The sequence below is a fragment of the Ambystoma mexicanum genome, chromosome 2q (assembly GCF_040938575.1).
Source record: "Ambystoma mexicanum isolate Mex_15411 chromosome 2q, UKY_AmexF1_1, whole genome shotgun sequence".
In the NCBI taxonomy this organism is placed as follows: Eukaryota; Metazoa; Chordata; class Amphibia; order Caudata; family Ambystomatidae; genus Ambystoma; species Ambystoma mexicanum.
Window position 1 is genome coordinate 883210897 of NC_090924.1, and position 27880 is coordinate 883238776.

Below are 27880 nucleotides of genomic sequence, written 5' to 3' on the forward strand. Positions count from 1 at the left end.
CGGTTCACCAACGGGCGGGGCGTCCCATTTGTGAGTGAAGCCAGTTTGCATTTTCACAAATTGCCGCACTACATGGATGGATTTGTGATTTCAAGCGGTCACAGATGCCTTTTCGACGTGATGTTGCAAATGAGGAATTCGAAGGACAGCGCTTTCGGTTTTCAGCTAGCGGCGAGGAGACGCCCACAGGTCTGACTGCAAATATAACGTTCTATTGTTTAATGTCCTTCGGACAGGGGCCATGGCGAGAATGCAATGATTGATATGAATAGTATGGGATGCGCAATAGCGTAGTGGACGATAAGGCAGGACGTTCCCAAATACATGTTACTTCACAACACTGGAATTCCGGCCTGGAGCACAGTGGATTTTGCAGACTCAATGGAAATTTCACATGTTATGTGAGTAAATAATCAGGCGTTTTCATACCGGGATAAGGGAATGATGTATGGATGCATGGACAGATGATTTGATGGACAGTTTGCCATGTACAGGGCTTTTTGGAATCTATCCACCTCCCCTGCGCTATGTGATGCAGAGCTGCCATAGTGGGACCATCGTCTATCTGCCCTTGTTGAACCCTCCCTGTCTCGACGCGCCTTCAAACACTTGTGTCTATGCACATTACTAATCCCATCGAATGGATTCTGTTTTGACAGACGCATGCACACAAACACTCGTTTGTAATAGTGTTTTCAGCTCGATTTTTATAGTTATGATTCGCAAGTGATTTTTGGGTGGGAATAATCCTTTGGAGTGGGCTAGCATGCATATGGCTGTAGATTTAGTGTGATCATTGAAGTGAGTAATACAAATCAAGTTCTGATGGCCATACTATTCTTTTTCATTTCATTGGGGTGACAGGTATCTCCTCCCCTTTTGCCGCTGCCATCTGTATGCCACTCCTGCAGATGGCTTTTACTCCCGACACCTGCTGCTTCGAGTTAATCAGTGGAGCACCATTACGATCTTATGGGACGTAATGGTGCCCTTACGCAGTACTAGTGGCTAGGAGCAACATTTCGACCTTTCAGCTGGACTAGTGCCTACCTAATGGGATGGCCCTGCGGTTGTAGGCGCTTCCATGTTGCCTTTTTGAACGTGAATGTAGCCCCTGTGTACCATGAAGGAACAGGGCTGGTCATTTATTGCGGATGCAGCCCACAATAATGAAATATATTTTGGAGTTCATGACCTAATGGCTGTATGGGCTTGGTGATTTTGTGGTGCATTAAATTTCTATTCTGATATTAACCGTGTAGCGTTCTTCTTTGCAAGTAATGTAGCATATTCCTATTTGTGGTGCGATGTATTGTGAGAAGATCTGCATTGGGTTCCGGCTTCTGAGTATAGTTGCGTGGTACTGTACTGGCCGCGTTTGCCTACGAAGCCCAGTGTGGTCAGGGATAGGGGCTACCATTATGACTGTTTTAATGATGTCATGCTCAGGGGCGGGGGATTAGCTTTTGTGTGACAGATGCCGGTCAGCCAGGTGGATTGGTGGAATGATGTGATTATCAGAATATGGCTGGTCACAGGTGCCTGTGTTTGCGTGCGTTTCTTGGAGGGAGACTGAGGTCATGTCCATTGGAATAGCTTCTGTATTCGTGCCATCTGTGCCCTGCAGCTCCCATTGGCCCCTCTTGAGATGATCCTGGCTGCTCAGTCACTCTGCCAACTTGTGTGGTACATGCTTATGCTGATGGTTGGTTTGTTTACTGGCAGGAGTACAGGGCTGGTGCAGTCTCCCTCAGGATACTGCTTTGAATGTTGCCTTACACTGGTGTCAGTCGATGGGGGGCCTGTCTTTGTTTGTCTCATTTTTCTGCTCATGTTGCTGTACTTGAACCTTCACATGCCTGTGCTGCATCAGTGCGGCAATGGTGCCATGGCAAATATGGATGGCCACTCACAAGGCACTTGGAGCCCCTAGATTCATTTGTTCGTTGGCATGCATGGGTGACTTGTACATTTCACTGGTTGCATTGTGTGACTTCATTGCACCTACGAGGAGTTGTGCAATGTGGCCAGGGAGTGGTGTACAGGCACTCAGTAGGGCCGTTTACGGTTGGTTCGCGATGCCGTACTTCTCACCATGGCGGAATGGTACTTTCCGCCATGCTTGATGGCGTTAGGTACATGTCCGCTAGGGTCAGAATTCGCGTACCGTTGCGCCATGGTGGTAATTACGGTTTTGCATGGCGCGCGTGCGCGTACTTGGTGCAGTTAGCGTTGGCGTTCACTACGGTGTCGCTAATGGCATCGTACTTTACGGTGACGGGTCATAATCGCACCGAGCGCTATTCGATGGCGGTATTGCATTTCCGCCATCGTTTTTCGATTTCCGCCAGGGTCGTAATGAGGGCCCTTGACTCTGATTCTCTCTTACCTGTCTGAAATGTGCCATTTCCCATGAACGTTCTACAGAAACTACTCTTCCTCATGCCAAATCTTTATGCTCGCCCATCATATGAAATGTTCTTCTCGCTTGATTCTGCTAGACCTATAATCTGCTTTAGACAGTGTTGATGGCTGTATCTTTTGATCATATCAATTTCCTCTTGCTATCTCTGGGTCCGCCTACTTCTGGCTTCCCTGCAACATTTCTGAAAGATTCCTCTCTCCCCCATGAACTTGCAACACTACCTCTCCACTTGTGTTATGTGTCACTGTTCCACAATGCTGACATTGGTCATATTCTTTTTCCTTTACACCATTGCTCTTGCCAGTATTTTATCATTGTTTAGATTGAAAAGCCACATTTATTTTGATGATTGTCATATGTCCCTTCTCTGCTCCAGTTTCACAGATTAATTATACCTTGCTCTTAATTTTGCTTCTATGATCAAAATATGGATGTGTTCTCTATTCCTTCCTTTAAACTCATCCAAAATTGAAATCCACATTCCGCTTGTGCCTTCCCCAGACCCACTAACTCTCACTCAAGTATTCACTTCCCCACTATTCCTCAGCTCTGTTCGCCCTCTGCTTGCATCCTTGCAACCTTGGTGTAATCTTTAAATCTGTCCTCATGCTTTCCTGAGCCATTTTTTCTCTGGCCCATCCCTGCATCTTTAAATGTTCCCTCCTACTTAGTCTTCTTACCTATGCGACCACCCCTCACAATCAATCTTCCACTCTGCCATTCCTCTTTTTCTATGTCCTCCCTCCTCTCATATCACCTTCTTCATTTCCCCTCTTCACTGTTTTCCTTTTCCTACCTAAGTCCAATTTCCTTACCTGTGCACTGACTTGAAACAAGTCTGTGACCTGGCCACACCTTCTCAATTTGCTCTTGTATCTCTCCTTTTCCCTTCTCATTTTCTTCTCATTTTCTTTGTTCTTTCCCACTGCATACCCTCAAACCCCGGAACTCCCTCCCTCTTTCTGTTTGTTCTGACCCGACACTACTTTTCATTATTTTCCTCTCCTCTCACTATTATTGATTGTTGCCTCTCTTTTTTGCCATTGTTCATATTTATCTTATTTTGCACGTACCATTTTGTAATCATGTATTGCCCTTTGATGAAAGCACTTTATACAGTTGGAAAAAAATTAAACAAAGTTGAAAAATGTTCTCACTGGGTGTAAGCAAGAACTGTACAAGCAACTCTCTGAGCCTCTCTTTGACCAGGTGTAGGTTTAGGGAAAAAATATATGTTTTCAGTAACATATATCTTGGTTCTTGAGGCTGAAGACCACACCTCCTTGATGGGGTTTCTTGATAGCCCTTTGGAAGTTGCTTGTGGGAGGGAGGATGCTTTTTGTTTTTTTACAGGTGGACACAGTGCCACTTAAAATGCCAATTTGATAAAGAACATGTTCACACCATGTAGTAAAAGCATATCTGGGTATGGATCATTATTCTAGAGAAAGTTGTTTTGATATTTCTCTTCAGTTTTCAAGAAGATTTTGAATGTCCTTATATAAGAAATAGAGTCAAATATTTAATATTTGGCAGCTATTTGGTATGCACTATTACTTATACTCGGCATTTATTTGATGTGCACTATAGTCAATGTGTTTCCCACCCACAATGCTTTCTCAAGGATTAACAAATCCAATCAGAGAAATCCCTTGAGTGTTTAAAATGTTAGATCACATTACTTTCTAAGGCAGAAATCTACTGAAGGCTGAGAGTTATTTCAGATAGTCTACAATCTTTCATCAAGCGGAATGCCAACTTCAGGAGAAAGATTTGTCAAGCCCCTTGGAATATAGGATCAGCTTGTTATCACATACATCATCTCTCCGCCTGTAGCAAATCTCTGCCGTAGGAATTGATGCAATCTCCCTATAGCTATAAACCTTACACAATACCCTTAAAAACAAAAAGACAAAAATGAATGGAATTATAAAGATTAATATAAGGAAAATTAACAATATTTAAATGTAGACTTAGAAACAGTAGAATGTTCAAATATAAAAATGCTAAAATCTTCTCAATAAGTACTCCACAATAATTTAAACGCATTTCTCTTCACTTCTCTCGGATAACTCATAAATCTTTTCTAAAAAATGCAAAAGTGCCAAAATCAATTACATTTGGTGGCTGTACATACACCTGGTCCAGAACAATCTCTTTAATTCAATGATGGATCTCTTACAAACTTTCATAAAAAATGAAGTCTCAACATATTTATTCACTGACCTGTTATCATTAGATGTGTTAGGGTATACAACTCCCCTTCTTTCTTACACATCCTAAAAAATCAGAACCTCTGTTCTCACTTTCTTCTTGGATCTGAAAATTCCATGGTGTCTAACTGGTTTAAACATATTTTTAAAAATTGCCTCTGTTTGGGTCTTTCAGGAAATAGCGGATGCATGTTGGGGGCTCAACATATTTGGGGAAGGTTTTTAAATATTCTGAGGCAAATGTTTTACTATGGAGGTATTATAAATTGTGAAACAAGTCCCATAGGCAGCTTTGTATTTTCATTCCATTACTATCTCTGCCAATGAAATGGACCAGTCCACCATCCAGTTTATTGTGCCAAAGAAGGAAACATTAGATGTTTTGAATTCAAGTTCTATCGCTTGCCTACTGGATGCCCTTTTTTAATATCATCAATAAAGCATTCATTTTTACCATGTTAATCTTCAAATACAATACCACTATTCTGATTTTTTTTCTTTGGTCACTAAAGTTATCATACCAAGCTCAGTTCGGATAGATTGAACTCTGACAGGCCAAATACTCGTCTGCAGAGTTCACCTTTAAATCTGTAAGACCTGCATCATCAAAATCCAACCTGCCTACCTTGCACACAGTAACAAAAATAAATGGTTGAAACCCCTCAAGCATGCCTTACAGTTTTAAATGTGTTAGTCACTTTTGTGTTACTAAATATCACTACCAAGATGCATGCCTGAATAAGTAAATTGAGTAACTTTCTCAGTGAGTGAGATGTCAAGTTTCCATATAAACTTACCTTTAGTATTTTTTGTCGAGAACACTATCATTTTTGTTCACTCACAAGTCCACTCTTGAGAGAGCTAAAAGGGAATTCTACCAAACCCTCATTGAATCTCACTCAAATCATCCTCGCTGGCTACAGGGCACCCTAAACTCACTCCTTCTAAGGCTATGACTATCATCTCCACTCTCACAGGTAGTGACCTAGCCGAATACTTCACTGCTAAATATTCCCCCAAAATTGGAGACTCTCTTCTGACCTTCCTCCCACTCCCTCCTCCTACATTTTACACTCTTCCTACTCTACCATCATCTTCTGCCTCCATCTCCCACCTTAGTCACACTAACTGATGAAGTGCTCTCTCTATTGATGAAGGCAAACCCCTCTTGTGCCGCATCAGATCCTCTTGGTCCTCAGATAGTAAAGCCTATTGCCCCTATAGTCGCCTCTCACCTCACTAAACTCTTCAATCTGTTCTTCGCCTCTACTTGCTTTCCTTCTGTTTTTCAAAACAGCCACGATCATCCCTCTCCTAAAAAAAGCTAGGGGCTGACCTGAACCTACCGGCTAACCTTCACCCTGTGTCTCTCCTTCCGCATTGCTCTAGAGTGCTTGAAAGGGTTGTGTTGAACTGCCTTACCAATTTCTTAGGCATCCACAACCATTAAGACACTCTACACACAGGTTTCTGCTCCTGTCACTCTACAGAAACTGTTCTCATGAATGTGTCCTGCTTCATCGCCTCTGCTACGCACTCAAACCTATCCAAATTCTCCTTTACCTGTCTGCTGCCTTTGACACTGTCAATCACTCTGATCTCCTTCATTCTCTCATTCTTCTTGGGATTCACGATCAAGCCCTTGCCTGGATTGAATCCTATCTTGCATTTTGGCAATCAATGTTCTGTCTCCTGGAGCAACAACACCTCTCAACTCACTCCTCCAACTGTTGGTGTTCCACAAGGGTCTGTCTTGGGTCTGCTCCTCTTTATACTATACACTTCTGCTTTTGGGGCCCTAATCTCCTCCTTTGGGTCTTCGTACCAACTCTTTGCGGACAACACCCAAATCGTCTTCTCTTTTCCTGAACTCTCCTCTGATCTCTCTATCAAAATTTCCAACTGTCTCTATATGATTAAATATTGGATGGCTTTGCGCTCTCTGATGTTAAACTCTACCAAAACAGAGGTACTCTTCTTCCCTGCCAAATGCTCTCTCTCATCTCTTCCTCTGCCTATCCAGTATCCACCTGACACTCTCCCCTACTGTTCTTGAGCTACAAACCTTGGTGTCATCTATGACCATTCTAACACCTTCTTTACTTTCATTTCCAAAACTAGAACAGCAGCTTGCCTCAGCACCTAAATATTAGAAAAATCAGGCACCTTCTCCCTTTCAAGACCGTCAAACATCTCTTACCACTCTTGTCTTCTGTAAACTGGACGACTGTGCCAGCAACCTCTTTGGTCTCCCAACTATGCTTCCTATCCTCTGAACAAGATTATTAACTTTGCTACCAGGACTCTCTTTGATCTCCCTCATTTCAGACCTACATCCTCGTACCATCACTAGGCTGGATGGTTGATGGTGCAAAACAGGGCCAAATTGAAATGTCTACTCCTGGTTCACAAATCTATCCACAGTAAGGCACCACTGTATCTATCCTCCTCTATCCAACTTTATAAGCCTTCTCGTAATCTCTGCCTCCTTGACTACCCTTGTAGCTCCTCGCCCTCCCTGTGCTTCCTCTCGCTTCTGCTCGTTATCTCTTCTTGCTCCACTTGCATGGAATTCTCCTCCCCCGGACGTCCAGGAAACAGTCCCTATGGATTTCTTCAAAACCTAACTAAAAGCCTACCTCCTCGCTTCTGAGTTATCCTCTTAGCCTTTCTCTCATCTCACTGCTAGCTAACATTTTACCCTCCCCATTACCTGCCTCTTTCTCTCACTTCCTCTGCCTCCATTCTAGCACTTTACCCATCATGATCACGTCCCGAGCAGCGCACGGCCGTACCGCTTACCTGCACTTAAACATTTCCTATGTTTGTTTTCCATAATCTATGTATGTCCACTTATGTATTGTCCCTGGTGACTGTTCCATTTACTTCCCTCCACAACCAGGTCAGAATGTCCCTCAAACTCATCCCATTGTAAGAAGCTCACTGCTTCCCCTCAAATCTGATTTCATATCTATTGTACATTCTTTTGTGATCAAAACACCATCGTTCCTCCTGTATATAAATAAATAAATAAAAAATAAATAAAAAAATAGTCGTATTTAATTTTTATCTAATATTTGCGATTGTACACTGCATAGAACTTCTGTATGATTCCAGACGTGGTCTACTGTATCTTTTGTCTTTAATGTACACCTGCTGTCCTCGGGAGGAGCACACTGTTTCTGTGTCTTCAATGCGCCCTGTTAAATGACCACAGGCAGTGTTGCTGACATTGACTGAACGCTTTATTTACTCTTGATTAAGCATAGACAAACCAGTTTGGGCACATCTCGAGCTACCGGAAAATCGGATGGCTCAATGCCTTTTGTTCGTATCTGGAGATTTTTTATAAATATGTTTTAGGTTCACCTATGGATCAACAAGTTAGGCCCTTCAAGGCAGGGCCGGCTACTCCCATCCGCACATGGCCATACAACAGGCCATACTGGGGCATGGCACACCGTAAAAGGCTCTGGAGCATGTTCATCTTTTTTACTACTTCCAGCACTTTTGTACTAGAACAAGAGCAGATGAGTTTCCAATACTTGGAATGGTGAGTGGGATTAGTCTGGGAAAGAGGGGCATGGGGGCTTTGGAAGTGTCATGCTGGCTGCCTGATGTATACACCAACAAATTGACTCCCCACTATTTTGTGTTCACTACACCTTTTAATCTGTTGCCAGCGTCTATTTTTGGGTCACATTCTGTTTGTTCACACATGATTACTCTCTTGATACCAGCAGAGCCTGCACATTTTACAAGCAGACTCAAAAATCTTCTGTTTGGCCCTGAAAATGTCATGTGGAACAGCAGAAGAAATCTGCCACGGTTCAGATATCGCAAATGCGTTCCTGTTCTTCTAATTCTCTGAAAGGCAGTGAAGTATTTTGTGTAGATGAGAATGCGTAGCTGCAAAGATGTATTCGCACTCTCCAAACCTCGACTCGTTGCTCCAAAGCCTGCGGTAACTGTTTCTGGCGTGTGTGCGCTTCTGTCTGCCGCAATTGCGTTTGACATGTAAGAAGAGTGACAAAGGTCGAACTTGAAGATGCACGGCCTGTCGCCTTGGATTACACACAAGGCAGCCACTGCTACTGTTCGCAGCACTATGCTCGAGGAATCAAGCCCAGATCAGCAATACTAAGAGCGGCTGCCTTTTTTATTCACGTCTGAGAATGACACATTTGTTCGAACCATATAACTCTCCTTTGGCAAATAACACTGATTGCAGCTCTTCCAACCATACAAAACAACCACCCTCTAGCAAAACAATCCTTGAAATTTTATTGCCACGCCACGCATTCGTGTTAGAACATTTCTAAAAGAGCAATATGTGTACACACGAGTTGTTACACAAAGCAGAGCAACTTAATCCCCTCCATTAGGGTCAGACTGGGACAAGAAATAGGCCCGGACACCTAAAAAAAAGTGGCCCACCCCTCGCCTCAAAAAAAGTGTCCCTCAAACCATCATACGTGAATCGCGTCAATTCACGACTGTACAGAAAATGCTACGTATGGGGGGTTCATGTGTCTGTTACATTACAACACAACTCATAAAATAACATAACTTTGCATACAAGAATGGATCACCATATGTATCATTAATATCTGTGTGTATAGATCCATATTGTCAAATTACTGTGAATGCAAGCAGACGTCCAAGGCCAAATGATAATATGTTATTGTATAGAACTTACGTGTACGTTTTTTCTTTAGAGAACATATATGCATAGAATATCACCCAACCTGTGTTGGTACTCATTTATCAACCTCAGAAGGATGAAAGGCTGAGATGGCCTTGCAGTGATTGAAACCTGCAACCTGCAGATCACACATGCATCACAGCAGCGAGTGCTCAACCCACTGAGCTATCATATCGGCTATAGTAAAAAGAACAATTATCCACTGGATACCATTAAACTGGTACATCTGCAAGTCTGTTGCAAATTTGGCCGCATGTCAAGCCTGCATGCATCTACTTTTCAGGCTTCAGAGGTTGGCAAAATAGGGAGAGCAGCGCACTCACAGGACATCCCATACTCTGAGCACTCGTTACGCTCATATATGCAAACAAACATCCTGAACAGCATGCCAGGGAGATAGGAAAGATAGACACATTACAACAAAGCATTAATTGTGGCACAATGAAGTAAATGGCCACTTGATGTGCTATGGTCAAATATTTCTACACTGTACCCAAGCTTTTAGGCACAAGGATTTTGTCAAGTGACCGAGGACACCGAGTTGGAATGTCTTGTGATGATCGTAACAGAGACAACGGCAGAAAAAAACATGCTATTACTGCAACTTGCGAAAAGCAAAATACATCGGTAGGCGGTAGGGGTTTACCGGTACCGGTAAGGGCACCGGTACCGGTAAACCCCTACCGCCTTACTACGGGTTCCCTTTGCGGGACCCGACATTAACGGCTGGTTTTACCAGCCATTAAAGTAGGGTGCCGCAAAGGGACCTCAGAGCTAATTACGGTACCACAATTTGCGGTACCGTAATTAGCACCTTCCCCATTCCCATTATGCCCTATGGGGGCACAAATGGGAATGGGGAAGAGCCTTGGTGAATGGGGAATTACCGCTCCCGCTCACCTTGGAGTAGGGCGGTAAATCTGCCATCCTCCAAGGCGGACACAGTAAAATACCGGCGGCAACCATGGCGCTAATAGCGCCATGGTTACCGCCTACTGTGTAATGAGGCCCATAGTCCGAAAAGGATGCTGATTCAGGTGCCTCGAAAGCACCTCAAAGACAGGGACACCCGGGGGAGTGATAACTGAACGTTTAGAACGTGTAATTTCGAGAGGAAATTACACTAAGAGGACGATTGACCGCAGGAGGACCTGGTCTCAGCAAAACAATCGGAAAGGGTAAAGACTGCGTAGAAGAGAGGAAGCCGTGCAACCTCGGCACCAGAATGTGCTGCACTAAACAGGAAACCGATGGTAACACTGATCAGTGCCCCTAAACGTAACGCGGGTAACAGGAGAGACAGCCCTATGCCGAACAGGACTAAATGGGATGGAGAAACAATGTACACAAGGTGTTTGTCCTGACCTCAAAAATTTAATTGCAGTCAATTCTTGCAATAATTATTCAAACCTTTTGAAGAGAACCCAGTGGAACATAATTAAAGTTTGTGTCACTGGGAGAAATCCATCCTTACACAAAGATTTAGCTATAATGAAGATTCATGTATTTTTTGTAAAGGAAGAAAAAAAGGTGCTCAGACAGTATGTGAGAACAAATCTGTAAATAGTACTTACAGTCAAAAAAGAGACAAACATTTTTTTGTCATATGCACAGTCTAGTACCAATAGATATATAGCCTGACTAGTATTGCTTCATGGTAGTCAAACAGATGAAATCATTAAGAATTCGTTGGGTACTGTCTGCAAAATATACACATTCCATCCAGTGTTTTAAATACAACATTCCGTACATAATTGGTAAACAATGTGCGTAGAGAATGCATATATTACAAGCTGATACACATTAGAAACCTGGTTTGCTATAAATGGGGTTACCACAAATGTCACAGTAACCAAGGAGGATGGGTTTGAGTTGCTATCCTTGTGACTAGGTACAGGGTGGCAGGAATCTGGTGAGTGGATCCACTGAGGGTGGAACTGTGACCTCTAAGTGGGGTCTACCAAAGCCTGGCAATGAGGGATGACCAAGAAACTAGTCGACGTCTAGGTGTTAATATAAAAAGTTGATGTGGTCCATGTTCACGGCAGCCCCAGCGGGGGGCGCGGTAACCACTGACATTTCGGCTTGGCTGGATATAAGCCTTCTTCTAGGGCCAAGTGTTAGTAGGTCTCCCTGGGGGTGGAAACATATAAATACACAGTGTTAGGCATGTAACTGGAGCGTGCCGAGTTAGGATTAAAAGAGATTAAAAAATCTGTGATAAGGATAAAAGCAAGCGAAAGGCATTTGGCCCCGTATCTAAAAGACTGACCTTAGACTGAGCTGTGTTTAGTTAGACTCAGAGGAATTTCTTGAAAAAAGTGGCAGACAAGTGTTGGTGTTCATGTCTGGAATGGGCTCCTCTCTCAAAAATGGCGGTTCAGGCAACCTGGTGCAGCCTAAGGAGAAGTGCCCGATGGAGACAGGGAGTTAGTAGCAGCCATGGCCTGGGAATGTGTGGATGCATGGATAATCAGAGGCTGGTTGCGGCAAGTGGACAGAGTAGTTACCTTGCCGTCAGGGAACTGTGTGCATGGTTCTTAAATCCCATGAAGAGTAAGTCCAGAAAATGGATTCCGAAGGCTGCGTGCCTATGGACAGGGAACATAAAAGACAGAGCCCATGTCAGGAGTGGCACCCAAAGCATGAATGGCTGTGGGTGCCTAGTGAATGTAAGGGCTAAACACACCTCTCTTGTAGTGGTCGGCACCTGTAGACGCTGCGGTGGCATCTTAGCTCGTCCCTGCATCGGAAGGAGAAGTAGCTGTATTCGCATACGGAGTGCACATGAGTAGGTGATAAGTGGCTGAGTGACATGGCGCATGCGCGCTGGATATGGCATAACATTGCCATGGTACCTACACTGAAGTGCAATGTGATGATTCACGTATCTACGGGGAATCAATTAAAAAGGAATTAAGCGATATTGGGGGCAGTAAACTAGGGAGGCTGCTATTTAGTAGACGAGGCATGCTGAGCACGTGTGGCAATCAGTGCCACAAAGGACGTGATAACGCTCTAATGTTGGCGTCTCGTGATCATGGGAGCCGTTGTAACAAGCAGCTGGCTGGGCTCCATGGGTGAGAGAGGCCTGTATGAGGTGCAGCAGGAAACAGAGGTGGATAGTCACTCCTGTATGGAGAGTCAACCCTCAGGGGCGGCAGGCCACTCTAGTGGAGGACCTAGTGGCCAATGGCAGACCAGCAATCCGGCAATCAGGTGCCCAGCCTGTGCCGCGTGGAGATAGACCGCGCTGTACGTGTAACAAATTAAAGCATAATCAGGGTGGCCATCCTGTCAACCGGATGTAGAGCTTCATGCACCGGTATGTATAGTGACTTGGTGTAAAAGTGTAGAGAGCACTGGTCAGGGCCAGTCATGCTGGTAGTGAACTGCTCCGAATGTCAGTGGTGAAGAGGGCACCCCTAACGGATGCCTACATCGCCTAAGTGTGGTATGTACTCGACCCGGCTAGTCTTACTAAGAGTGGTGTATTTGCGGGGTGCACATAAATCAAATGAGAAACGGGGCTGCCCTTGCTGACCTCTCAAAGATCTGTGTAAAAAGTAAATGGGAAGGTCTCAGCCGGGGTCAAGTTGGGCATATGGGGTTTACTGCTGGTACTCCCGGGGTGATGCTTCATTGAGGCCCCTGGTAGTTGTTTGTACTTTAAAAATCCACCAGGCTTCTTTGAGGTTCAGTGCATTGTTGATATTGGATGGCTCCAGTACTTTGTCAATCACCCGCCATGTGAATTAATCTTGGCCATGTTGGAATTCCATGAAATGGGATACAAGTGGTGCTGCATGAGCTTTGCACCTGATCCTAGATCTGTGCTCTCCTATCTTTTATGCACGGGTCTGGATGTTTGCCCGACATAGCGGAGTCCACAGGGACATTCAATGAGATAGATGACAATGGACGTTTTACAGTGGTGAACTGTCTCAGTTCCCATTCTTTGCCCTCTATGGGGAATGATTTTAACTTTTGGGTTTGACTCCAAGCCGCGCAACTGCCACGGGTGGTGTCCCCGAATTTTGCGCATGTTCCAGAGAGTGGATCTAGCATTTTTACGTCTGGATCGTGCGTGGGTAAGGACGTCTTTGCCATCCTTGGTAGGGGTTCTGCCGGCAGGCTAAGTTGCTAAACGTAACGCCCCCCTCTACCAATGGTGGGTCCATCAACCTCATGTAGCGCCACTTCTAAAAAAACAAATAAGCAAACGCCCTGTTCAAATAAACAGGTCTAAGAGCACGTGCTTTGAAGATTTGTGTGCATCGAAAAGTTGTTTAAAAGGAATTATAAAACATGTTTTTCTTTGCTGGTGTGATTTGTACTGTCATACTGTGGCACGTTGTCATAATAATTATTCTGTGAAAACAGGATGGCTAGCAGACCCAGCAGAGCGTCTCCCTCCCTCTCCTGCTCCCCCTTTCCTACGACTCCTTCACTGCGCATTGAAGCAGGCTCCCGGGTGGAACAAACACCACAGAAGCAACCAACAAAACCTAGCATGTTGATTCCCTTCCTACCACTGCAGACCTCCGCCTGCTCTCCTTTCTTTCTCTCTCAGTGCTTTGATACGACCATGGTAGCAATGGCGCTATAAAGGCAATTTGCAGAATATGATCTAGCTCCAACAAGACACCCTGAACCATTTAGACACTTGCATTGCTCCAGGGGACCAGCACGCGGCCAGAGTTGACCCTCACACAGCCCACATCGAGACCCCTCACCCAGACATAAGAAAGACTCCCATATCCCCAACTTGCACTCAACCACTCCTGATGCCTGGAGGAGTCTGTCTGTGGCGTACACTTTCGAAACCCAACATAACAAAATGAAGCTGCCTCACTCCGTATCTGAACTGGTGCCCACATCATTGCATAGTGCCCAGCAAACCCTTGAAATCCCTCAATCATACCTTCCTTTCACCCCACATAAAGAAAGAGTGCGTACTCCTAAAAACACACTCTGGACCAAATAGAGGGGGCTGGGACTCTGACCTCAGTGCCGCTGCTGAACCTGGCAGAAGGGACAGTTCCTTACCTGCTTACCGTCTTCATTGGCATCAAGCTTTAAAAACGCAGAGCACAGCCCTTCCCTCGACTCCCTTCCATGCTATGTGGGGAAAGGGATGCAGCCATTTCCGTCTATGCTGCTACCTGAGGTGTTCTCCTCAGCCTCTCCTTCTCCCTGCCCGCGGCTCGGGCCACTAGCTGAGAGTGGAGTCCTGACTCCTGTTAGCTTTGTTGTTTCAAATGCAATGAATCGCAAACAAAAGGAGCTGCTCATGGTCCACGAGGTGCTCCTTTTGCAATTCATTGCATTTGCAACAACTAGCACCACGCCGACGCCGGATTGGCTCAGGGCCCAGAGCACTGCCAGGCCATCACACCTACATGATGCATTTATCAAAGATTGGTCTGTTACCTTTCTTTAATGAATGTATCCGCTGTGCCGTGACGAGGCATGAGGCCGAGCTGGCTGCTGAGCGGGCTGCAGCCTGTAGGCAATCCAGCCAGCCCTCAGCCAAGGTTGTCACCTGGCACACCGCTGCCGGCCCACATATAGTAGACACACCCTGGACATCGGACCGAATGGCTGATGGGCCGGTCTGACTCTGCCCTCAATGTGCTTCCAAATCACCTCCCAAGTGTAGTGGCAGATATTGATTGGACATTTGTGCACATAGTAGGTGCCACAGGGGCAGGTATACCTGACAAGGTATACCTGCCTTCTCTGCTCTTGGAGTGCAGAGGTGGAAAGGAGTAGTAACGGTGCGCTGCCAACATATTCTGACACAACTCCCATTGGTCCTGTGATTAACCAGGGCACTGCAGATGGCAGGGTTGGAAATGTTAAGGAACCTTAGACCCGTGTATCACTCCTATAGATTGATGGGCACCTGCCCTCCTGCCCCTTGAAGAAACCGGCACAATTATTTATTTATTTATTTATCACATTTGTGTAACGCCCAGGCGGTATCACAGCGTTTGTACAGAAGAATATAGTGAGTGCAGAGGTTGCAAATAGATATACATTAGCAGACATTGATCATATTTGTTCAACAGCCATGTTTTAACAAGTTTTTTAAAGGCTGGGTAAGAGGGTTTGATGTTGAGGGAAGGAGTTCCAGAGCGAGGGTGCTGTCACAGAGAAGCTTACGACTCCAGCTCTAATCCTTTTGTAACCAGCAGTGTGCAGCATGAGGCAAGCGGGTGATCGGGCCGCAAGCGTGTTATTTTTCTGGGCAATGCTGTTGTTGAGGTAGACAGGGCTTCTTTGCATGATCCCTTTGGCTAGGCTTGTGCGAAATGCAGATTGAGGAAAATAGTGCTGGGCCTGCTCATGCCACAATAAAAGGCGGATTTAAGCTGGGCTCTCTCTTGCCGGGTGGGCAGTCACAGGTCAGTGCCATTTCTTCGACCTGAATTTCTTTTTGCAAGGGTAAGTGGTGATGGCGAGTGGGGGTGAGCGTACACCGTACAGGTAGTCACATCACAAGTACAGGACCAGTGGGGTTCCCTTACTTGTTCAGCAATAATGCAATGCTTTATTTATCGCTGGTCAGGCTCTGGAAACAATGTTCAAAGTGGTCCCATATTATACATTATAGCGCGCTCTGAAACACTTGTGTATGAGCGCGACATAAATAAATTATCATACTATGTCATATATCATATTTTCAGCAAGCCCAAGGTCTTTCCTATTGTCTCGGGAGGATAGCTCAGGGGCAACGTGCTCGCCTTGGTAGCAAGACGACACGCAGCACCACAGGTTCGATCCCCGGGTTCAGGTGCTTAGAAACCTCTGGGTATTAAATGCGTTACAAATAACCTATCACATCATATCATGAGAACATTTGGAAATAAAATGGGTTCTCCGACAAAAGAAGTCCAGGGTGCAGAGACCTAGCGGTATATCTCCAGAGTTCCCTATAGGCCAGCCCCGCCCTGGTACCATGGGATGCGGCAGACCATTGCCACGATGGCCTCAGGCATACAATGGCTTTAGCAAAAGTGGCACACGCCCTTCAGTGTGTCGCTCAGTCCTTCATTGAAGTTAATGTGCAGTGACACCCTGGACTGCCGTGCTACTTTCACTGCACAACAGGGCAACCAAATAAGGCACAAGAATGCTGTTTTGTCTATAACATCAGCAACTGCTAGTGAAAAAGCCCACCACATATATTTCACAGAAATAAATAAGAGGAACATGTACCAGGAGAAAATATCCCATCACCAGTGCCTCCTGACCAGCCAATGATTTCTCTCATTTTCTTTAGTGTGACATATTCCAAAAGTACAAAGACTGGAGCAATTTCATAGGTGAACCTGAAAGGAGAAACATATAAAACGTGTTATTTGTGAGTGCGTAAACAGCCCTCTAACAGCAAACCATGTTTTACAAACATTGAGAAGAAATTCGACTTTTCACTGTCTTTGTGTTTACGTCCCAGTATTGCAAAAGCTAAAAATACAATGTTTAATAATTTTGTATTTATAAATCATACACTATATTCAGGCTATTTTAATGCTACCGTGAGCACAAATAATTGGTTTAGTCACCAGAAGGAAATGCTTTATCTTGAAATGACTATTGTTTTCTATAATATTCCATCAGTTAATTCCCAGTTTTTGTTATAGAACGTATATAAAAACTAGGAAAAAACATAATTTTGCAAAGATGATGAGCCCGGTTGATCGAATGCCAAAATAGGGTCATGGGCGACTACGAATATGTGCAAATCATCTCTGCCAACACTCTGTACCGCCCGTCTACACCAACTGAAGACTACAGAAAACAAAGGGCAACACACAAAAACTCAGCAACTGTGTGAGTTGCTCAAAAACACCCGGATGTGTTTGCCATCTCTGTACAACCCCTCGCACTTTTCTAGTATACACGTTGAAACATCACCTCACAAAACCGCAGACGAGGTCAGCAGCACTGCATCATGGCGGCTTCCCTATGGGGGCACAAATAGGAATGAAGGCGTACCGGCTCTGGGTCCCGCGAAAGGGAAACTACTGGGCCTGCCGAAGTCAGAAAGGCCCGGTTATTTCCCCTTTCACGGGACCCGGAGTCAGACCCAAGTTTGGGGGTAGCCATGCCCTTATGGTGAGGAACCATGGGAGTCATAGTCCAGAACATCTGGAGAGCCAAAGGTTGAAGACCCCTGCCCTAGAATCCTCTTCCTAAGGGCTGGTCCTTTCCCTTTTAAACTGAGCATTGATGCTACCTGGCACTTCTGGGTGTTGGTCCTGCCACAGTTGGCGAACCAGGCAACTTTTCTCCCAGTTGCATACCTACACTTTAGGCCTCCTGTGGCTCCACCGGTCTGAACTCCGGAAAGCTGGTTGGCTATTTTTTCACTGGGTTTGATACACAGATTACTCTCCATTCATTAGCCTCCTGCTCCTGGGCCCAGCAGACTCACCATGGTCAAAGCGCTATTAAGTTTCAATCCAAGCAAACAGGAAAGGACTTCCAAATTGAGTGCTGCAGATACTTGAATTATCTTTACTGGTCCCTGTCGGATATGCATCCCATTACCCTGAAAGGCGTCTGACTGAGACGAAATCTATGTGATCACATAGATCACTTTTTCCCACATGCCCTGCAACACTCCAAACCCCACCCCCCCACCCAACTTACCTATACTGTGGCACACTTCTGTGTGCTCCGCCAACTGTCCTGAACCCCTCCGGCGTCAGTTCCTCCCACTTACATGAGGCGGTGCTCACGTCACTGGGTCCTTTTTTTAAAACAAAATTTCTTTCCTGTCCACGCTTACTGTAATGGTAAGCGGAGGTCTTCCCCCGCAAACCCCAACTCCTGTTACCGCGACCAAGAGAGCAGGGGACACCCCCGCAACCCCTGATCCGTGCAGTAATGAGAGGCAGCATTTTCTAAAATACTGACAGTGCAGTAAAAGTGCAGTCAGCATTTTAGAGTCACAGTGATGGGCCGGTTCCACTCAGAAGGATGGTTTTGAGACCTGAAGTGTACACATCCTGATAGAGGGGCATAGGTGGAAACAGGGGAGGGAGATGTGTCCCACTTAATCGGACCACCAAGGGTGTGAAACGCATCACACTCAAAGGAATAGGGCTTGACGCAGAAACCAGGCAGCCCATGAGCTCACCATGGGGCACCATGGGGCACAGGGAACACACTGCCTCTGGAGGAACTCGTCAGGAAGGTAATTGCTACACTCTAGAATGATCGACAGAGGAAGGGATATGGATCGCATTTAGTCAGAACAGCGGGGTTAGGACATGTACTGTCACTAACAAACCATACTAAAAACTCACCCTTCTGTATACACCTCTCAAACTCTGAACTAAACACAACCATACCTTTACAGCACCACAAACCGCACATACTTCACAACACCACAGCAATGAGATAAACCACACATTATATTGCCCTACACATGGCGGCCAACAACTGAAAATCACAACTACATTTAGTGAACAGTGTATCTGAACTGAAACTGCCAACAGCATAGCTCTCTTGCTCTTTTTCCTACACAATCCTACTAACCAATCCCCGTCCCAGTTGCATTACAGATCTGCCAGAGCACTAAGAGACCATGTAAGTGGCAACAGTGAGCGGTATAAGAACCATTAACATAACATACACAATGTTCCCTCCATGCTTTTTCCCCGTTTACAATATGTGACATTTTCACACTTATTCATTGCCCAGTGACCGCATTTCCAATGAAAGGCTTTTTCTTGTGGGACTGCCCCAGCCACTATTTGTAATTTGGTATTACTTGTCAAAATACCCTGGCACATATTCTTAGAAAGTGGCAAGCTGCAAATAAAGAAAGCACAAAGCTTCTTTTTTTTATTTTCAGTACTTAAGCAAATGCTAAGGTTTGTGTCAGTGCAAATGATGTGTTGACAAGCCCCTGCTCCCTACAATGATGTATAACAGGCTTCCAGCACTCAGACGGCTGTTCAGTACACATTTTACAGTGGCAGCCCTTTAAGGCCATTCATTGTGAACTGTCAAAAGAAAAACATTCTATCCTTGTTTCAGGACTAGAAATTCAAATCAGATGCTGTTCATGGCATTACACTTAAAAGAAAATACAGGTCATGGTCAGAAATGACCCTGCCATGTATTGTGCATCCAGCTGGACCTTTTCCAACAGGCACAGGTCGACGTGTTTGTTTTCTATGCACTGTAAAGTGAATCCTGTTTCTGAATATGGGGTGTGCTTTAAAATGCGCAGAAATGCCCATGATTTGCATTGTTTCATGAAATGGTGAAAAAGGGCAGCTGCATGTTCACATTCAGAAGAACTTTGTGAATACGGAGCAACCATTTTTGACATCAGAGAAGGAGAAGTGCTAACACATCTCATCACTTGTGCCACAAATGGTTTTGAGAATCTATCCCTGCTTACTTAATAAATGTCACAGGCGGAAACTGCTCATTATGTGTGGCTGCAGCTACTGCAAAGCAGGGGGACCCTAAACACATGTTCTGTCAGCATCTCTCTTGTGTGGTGAACGCCCAAAATATTCTCAAGTGTGTTTTCCTGTCTTGCTGAAAGGTGGCTCTCTGGTGAACGCCCAAAATATTCTCAAGTGTGTTTTCCTGTCTTGCTGAAAGGTGGCTCTCTTCTCCACTATCGTGGTTCTAAAAAAAACAGATGTGGGTCTTAAGAACAGAACAGTAGTAGCACCAATGTGAATGACATTTTGTCATGTTGTGACAGTAATCACACCAGGAGCAATCCGTGATCAGAGCTATTTGTTTCACAACCACAAGTCCCACGAAACAACCCAGCAACAGTCTCAGTGACTGACTTGATGTGGTCAAGCTTCCATTATTGGAGCGAACGTGTTGGCTACGGCTTGGTGTCTTGTCATAGTCTTCCTCAATTAAGCGCTGGTTAATGGGGCACTGTCAGGCTTTTCCTGCACTCAGATACAACATTTCCCGAAGCACATAAGACTCATATATTGGCAGAGGGGCAGCATTGGGATTATATGGCGAGTCTCGCCGGTGTTGCTGGTTGAATGGACTGCTTACTGAAATAGTACTGTAGTGTATCATCATATATGCCAGTGTGAGATGAGTCAAGTAGATTAACATCCACCATCGGAGCGGCCGTATGCCCACTGTTCTTGGACACCATCTGTATTTAGGATTCCTGATTAAGTAAGGAGTGCATATCACAGTCTCTCCATCTCCAGCCAGTAACTATCGTTAGTTGTGTACATTTTCACAACCATGGGCCAGTTGGTGTAGGCGACAACAGCAATATGCTGCCTGATAATGAAGAGGACATTGGCCGCATTACGAGTTTACGGTATTTCAGCACTAAATCTGCTGACATAGAACCAAACGGAATTACCCTTACCCCCACTTGGTTACGTAGATGTACAGCTTAATTACAAGTGGTGGTAGGGGGGTGTGTAAGTGCCCATTGTTGGAGTTCTTTGGACTCCATGGGGATTTCGTCAGATTTGCTGTTGGCAGTAATTCTCTCTGCAGTAATTCTGACAATTTTGCCAATGTTTGGTGGTAAGGTATATAATTTACCTTCTGCTTTTTGCTGGAGGTTTATCCTCCATGTTACCAACAAACTCATTACGTAATTATCACCACATTACTACTGCTTTACTGCATCACCGTACTTGTAATGAGGCACTGTACTGAGAGTTCTTAAAATATCTGGTAGTGTGTGGATCTCAGACTTTGTTTCACTGTCTTCCTGACTCTTTCCTTCACACAATTTCATCTCTACACACTGCATTGGTGCATCTTTTCACGTGTTACGTGTGCCTCATTCTTTTGGGTTTTCAGTGTAATTGGTGCAGCCTACTACTTGCACTGCAGGCATGGCTAAAGTGTGAGTTGGACTTCTGGGCAATGGCAAGCATTTCCTTCACAGGCTTGTGTGACACTAAAAGGTGAAGGATATGGGCAAAGCAAGGAATATGCGCAGTCTTGCCAGTTATGTGGCCTGGATTGTAGACCCCTTGTTAGCAGAAACAAAGCCGAGCTGTAGGTATCACAAATCTAGCCACTGCACCACCACCATGCCCAGCTTGTCCCAGATGTCAACTCCACTGTGGACTTTGCCTTCAGGTCATTGCATACACATTATGCCCTGGAACCAGGCGACATGCACTTTCCTCCCTTTAGGATCACTTTGGGTTGGATACCCATCTCTGCTAGCAGGGGAAGGGAAGGTCACCCAATGTGTGGTCACAGCCATGTAGTCACTGCTTTGTCCACTGATCCACATGTTCAGAGCAACGTGGACATTCAGACTGATGGAATGTCTGCCCCCACTATGAAATGTTCATCATCGTATAACGCTATTACAGACGTAGTTGAAAAGTAACGCCAACTGGGAATTTCCCAGCAGTCATCTACTTTCCTCATTAGGCAAGAGAAACAGGGTTTGTTGACAAAGGAATACTGCAAGAGGTTCATGGACAACATTTCAGCTGTGTTACTAGTGAGCAAGAACACTCTGTCATGTGAACTTTGGCATTATTGTCCATGTGTAAATGCCTCTATCACATTGACTTAGTATGAAGGAGCATAACTGTGTGAACATCAACAATGTTTCCTGGGGGAGCAGTTTGGTCTTGGGGATGTTGTGATTTACTGCTGGCGGGAGGGCTTAACACATGGTATTTGTGTGTTCATCCCAGTCATGTGCCTTGGGGCATATAGATAGCAGGTAACTAAGATGACCCGGGGCTTCCCCCTGAATACAGTTTTCTTGCACAGTGTGCAGTTGGTGAGATATTTGTGATCATTGCCCTGGTTGAAAACAAATATATGCTTTGCATGTTGGTGGCGGGATGAGATATGTCATCTGGCTATGGATGTGATGATGGTGGGGAGGGTGTTCACGGTTTGGCTTCCACACAATGTTGTTGCACCATCATATATCATACAGATTGTGTTTTGAAAGACACAGAACGCAGGTGGAGGAGAGGGTTGTCCTTTAATACCTATCTCTGTAACGGTGGCATTGTCCCCCTCCTCCTCTGTAGTAGTGGTTTCCAGCATTGTGTGTTAAATGCTGCCTCGACTTGTACGGGTCATAATCTGTACCTAGCTCATCAACATAACTATTCTCCTAGTCACTGGAACTTTCCATAATCTGCTTCTCCTAACTGTGTGTCCCAGCTCCAGGCTTATTATGCTCCCCCCCTACATTTGCTTTATTTCGGGGCATGCCCATAAAAACCAACATGTAAAATATAAGTGCAAAACTTAACAAGCCACCAGTCTATATAAATTGCATGGAATTAAAAACGTCAACTCCATTTAAAACAAAAAAAGTATATATACATATAAAACATCATGTTCAAAGACATAATCGGCCTAGCAAGTGCAACATGTGATCTGACGCACATGCAGAACAGAGGAGATATATTTAGCCAGAACATGAAACATAATAGGGCCTCGTTACGAGTCCGGCGGTAGCTGTGCCGGTAAAACCATCAGGCTGTCGCCGGACTCGTGATGATTTACCGCTGCCTGACTTGCCAGGATAACCGGGCATTAAAGCCCCGGCGGTCCGGTAAGTCAGGCGGCAGCATTTGTAATTCCCCGTTCCAATTTGGGTCAGGAATGGGGAGGACGGAAGCACCGGCACTGTGCGCAACAGGGTGCTTCCTTCAAAGTCTGTGGGTGGGTGCCGTCCCGCTCGCAGAACTCGTAGTTTGCCGGTCCGGAAACAACAGTGCTGGTAAACTTATCGTCACCGCTGTTTCCGGACCAGCAAACTTGTAATGAGGTGCATAGACTTTTCAGACAGGAGGTTAGCTCAGGGGCAACGTGCTAGCATTGGAAGCAAGACGACACAGAGGAACACAGGTTTCATACCCGGTCCGCGCTTAGAAACCTCTGTCTACTAAGCGTGTTATAAATAACCTATCATATCATATCCCGTGCTTTCAACAAAGCAAATTACTGTGAAATGTCAAATTTACTTCGCTGTAGTAGAGGGAGAGGGGTATGGGCTGCTCCCTCCAAAAAAGGATATTTTGAAGTGTTTATTTGAAGTAATTTCAACAAAGTAAATCTCATCAAAGTAATTTAATTTGTTGAAATGACATGGAACCTTTTATACAATGATTGCCAAAAGAAGTGGACCAAAATCATAAAATGCTCAGCTTACGAAGTAAAGGGCAGAAGAATAGGAAAATGGGTTAGTGTCTTGATTTCCGCAGTGTCCTGTGGGCAGCACATAGCCAGCGGGTCTGCGTATGTATTGGTAAATCCTGTAACCTAAAGCCAGCTAATAAGCAAGATGGGCTGTTATTTAACCAATGACAAGTTACCCTTCTTTACCCCTCAGCCAATCGTCATTTATGTGCAAACTGTCAGGAACATGTAACTGACCTACTGAAGGTCTACAGAATGTGTTTAGATCTTGAACCTGCGATGAAGTTATTCACCGTCTTTTTAGAGAGTTGCCAAAAATGCACTTTAATGCCTCACAGACATTTTTTACATAATGGGCCTCATAGCACGGATGTCGGTAAGGATTTACCGGTACCGGTAAAATACCGGTACCTGTAAATCCTTACCGCCTTACTACGAGGTCCCTTTGCGGGTTGGGGGATTTAACGCCTGCTTTTTGCAGGCGTTAAAAACCAACCCGCAAAGGGACCCAGGGAGCTAATTACAGTACCGCAATTTGCGGTAACGTAATTAGCGCCTTCCCCATTCCCATTATGCCCTATGGGGCAAAAATGGGAATGGGGAAGGGCAATGGTGGAAGGGGGAATTACCGCCCCGCCAACCTTGGAATCGGGCGGTAATTCACCTTTCCGCCAAGGCGGTGCCGGTATTTTACCGGCATGAACCATGGCGCTAATAGCACCATGGTTCTCCGCCATCCGTGTAAGGAGGCCCATAGTCTTTTTAACATGAAATAGCCTCCATCGGAGTAATGTGCATATTGGACACTGGTGACACAAGTCACTCGTTTAGGAAATATCTATATTTACAGAAATGCTGCAACCTTCCTCAGACACAAATAAACACAATTTTAAGTTTGCTGAAAAAAATAAACAAATGACAAGTAATGATCTCCCTTACTAACTGGTGCAATGGGAACATATTCCAAAGCCATTCTTATGGTTAGGGCCTCACATGCCTTATTACAATCAAACTAACTCATAAGGGTTACAGTACATTTTGACGTTGCATCCTTGGGTGTAGAAGCTCGATTTGTATACACCGGGCAATACGTCCAACTGCCTGTGAATTGAATTGTATAAATGAAAGCCATGGATTTCTTCATGTAATGTCAGATATTAAAGGTTCCATATAATGTATTGAGTAAGGAGAGACTTTTCAATGCACCAATGAGAAACACACAAACGTATAACTTGACAGTTGTGTATATCCGATACATAAGGCAAACCCACTTGCATTGTTCTTGACAATCCCAATATTTTGATTAATAAACAGTTCTCTATTTGAATTAAATCATAGCCCATAAACCCACACCATATTGACCAATAGCAATAGCTTTAGCCTTATAAACCTTAATTATATCAGCTATAGCTTTGTAAGGGAACTTTTAAAGTAACCTCAGAATTTCTCCATTCATCTGGGTTATTCCCTGTTTACTTATAGGTTGGTGCCAGAATATGTATTAGTGACTCATATGCACACATAATCATACTGGGCACATGATTCCAACTTTACTCCAGAGGAGAACATGTACTTTCAAATCTTAGTCATGATTGGTCATACCATTATGTATTATCTTTTTATATTCACTATTAGTCCTCTGGCCAACGTATAATCTGTGTATCTAATAACCAGGCTTTGTGATGCATCCGGGGTCTTGGATCAAATCAGTATCATGCGTGTACGTTAACAAAGGAACACACTTTCCAGATATTCTTGAAGCATCTGCTGTTGATTTAACCAAACACTCAATTCAATAATGTGTTTATGAATTAAGAAAGTAGAGGCTCCAGGACACATCCTGTTGCACTCCCTTCTCCACTCAAAAAAGTGTTTTCAGTTCCCCCTTCAAGCCAGACCTCACGTGGCCATGGTAGTGACATCATTATTGTCAATACATCTTTTGGGATTCCAGGTTTATATAATGTGAACCATAGGATGTTCCTACTAAGATTATCGAACATGGAGCTGATGTCCACATAAACTGGGTAAATTGGCTGTCTATGTACTACTATGTATTTCTCACAGAGAAAATGTTAATTAAGAGTTTGTATCTACGTCCCTAATTTCACCCTAAATCCCAGTTGTACATTGGGCAGAATACTATAGTCCTTAAACCATGTATTTGATGTTTTATGGGTTATTTTACTAAATTGCTTTGCCATACTGCTGATCAAAGAAATAGGCTGAACCCATAGTGGTGAAGATCTTGAGCTCATTTTATAGATGGGGAGAATCTTACTAAGACATCCTTATGTATGTATGCAGCATAAAGAACAGGATTACATCCCATTGTCAAAATTGGGCACCATAAGGAAGGGGGACATTTCAAATGTCAACTGGGATTCTGTCTGGTCCCAGGCTATTTCCTAAGGCTAGTTTTGATAGAGCTTAGTCTACCTCTCCTAAAGAAAAAGGAGGCAATTTAAAATGTAATTGATTTATGAATGTCGACTGGGATTCCGTCTGGTCCTAGGCTATTTCCTACATATCAATGCCTTCCAATGAGACCCTATTCATACGAGCAGCTACTATGAAGCTCCCTTGAATATTAGCACCAATGTCATTTATTTATATATGGAACTAAAATGATCCGCCCATATATGAAGCAGAATATATACAACTGTTATATTCCTCTTAGAGTCGTTGGTGATATGCAGCAACTAATTTCCAAAGTGCACAACTACCTGTGCTTTCTGTCACAGTTGTTAGTACATTCTGTACATCTAAGTAATAGTATTATTTTGTCATGATCTCTGCTTCCAAAAGGTCAGGGTTTTCCCAACTCCCTTGGAAGCAGATCCATAACCCAGGTTCCGAGTGCCAACCAGTCCCAATTGGGACCTTTTGGACCCAGTCCTGGCGCCAGTGGCACCAGGCTCATAAATATGCCCAGTCCCAGCGCTGGAAGCGCCGGGCTCATAATGCTTGGGTGGACTTACCTGCAGCAGACCATGCTGCTTACTTGCCTGCCAGTTGAGCCTCTGATCCTCTTCTGTTTGGAACTACTTTTCCTGTTGGGTGGGGCTGGAGCCACTCCCTAGATTTAGAACACTGGAACTCTTCTGGAAGGCAGGAACTCTTTTCTTACCAGGAACTCTTTTCTTACTTAGGCGTGGCTGTGGAAGGAGACACCTAAGCACTACAGGAGGCTATTTAAACCACACCCGGTGGATGAATCTTGCTTTGCGTTATTCTGCACCCTCTGCAGCAGGACGCTCATCGTGTCTTCTGCATCCAGTCCTGGGCCTAAGGAAAAAGGCTTACCATCCTGAATCCAGTCTTCAGCAGCACCTATAAAGACAAGAAAGAACAGGTTAGCATTCCGGCATCTGAAAGGCAGAGGCTTACCTACTCCTCGTGCGCTCCGGAGGTCTTCATACTGCATTCCGGCATCTGAAAGACAAAAGCTTACCAACTCTTCGCACGCTCCGGAGGCCTTCGGCGCTGCATCCCGCATCTGAAAGACAAAACAAGGTGCGTTTAAAGACATTGGGGAACTTTAATACTCACGTGCCATTACTCCTTTCCACATCTAATCCAGTGGGTATTCCGGCACCCTGCAGCCGCTCCGAACTCGTACCTGCAAAATAAAAAGACAGTTAGAGCGCATCGTGAAGCAGGCAACAAGCGCTTACTCACGTGCTTGCAGGCGCTTCTATTCATCACACGGGCTCCAACTTCAACTCACTTCAGCCCGTCATCCGCCATCGCCGGAACCCTGCAAAACAAGAGACATCATTACTAAAGACTTTAAAAAGACATTTGAATGACTCGAAACTTACCGTTCGTGCAGTAAACGACGGACAGCAGTCCTCTGAAGTCAAGAGGCCTGCGCTACCTATCCAGTGAGGAAACTGGCTACAGCACCCTGCCCCGAGGCAGATGGAGAGCTCGGCATTCACTTACCTAAGGTGAGAGCGTTAACCTTTGGGGGTCTACAGGAGAGGAGAAGAGGAAAGAGATAGGGACACCCCAATAACCCCAGTTCATTAACCCCATATTTTCTATCTGCAGACATCTTACTCTACACGTCAGGCATACAGTGCACAGAGGTCCAGCCCAAAGAGCCAACCGGGTGCTACACATCACCTGTGAAGATACGGTAGTCGCCCAGTCAAGACCGGCGCCTCTGCGAGAATCAGGTGAGCGTTACAGAACGCAAAGCCTACCGCAAAACTCTCGCCCAGGCGCTATGGAAACCTCGGATACTGACCCCCTAGCCCGGTTACTTGGGGAACTAAGGACAGAAGTGCATGCAACTCGTCAGGAAACGAATGCTCTAAGAAGGGAACTAATTATTTCCAAGGAGAGAACAGACAATCTTGCTAGACA

At 44.9% G+C, this 27880-nt stretch overlaps 1 protein-coding gene across 1 annotated transcript in view; it reads right to left on the reverse strand.

Annotated features, from left to right (window-relative positions):
* GAD2 (glutamate decarboxylase 2) overlaps positions 1 to 27880 on the reverse strand; it is a 742591-nt gene that overhangs the window by 589066 nt on the left and 125645 nt on the right. Inside the window, exon 6 of the mRNA XM_069648150.1 lies at positions 16568 to 16680. Coding sequence (XP_069504251.1) covers positions 16568 to 16680 — 113 coding nt within the window. The remainder of the gene's footprint in view (positions 1 to 16567; positions 16681 to 27880) is intronic.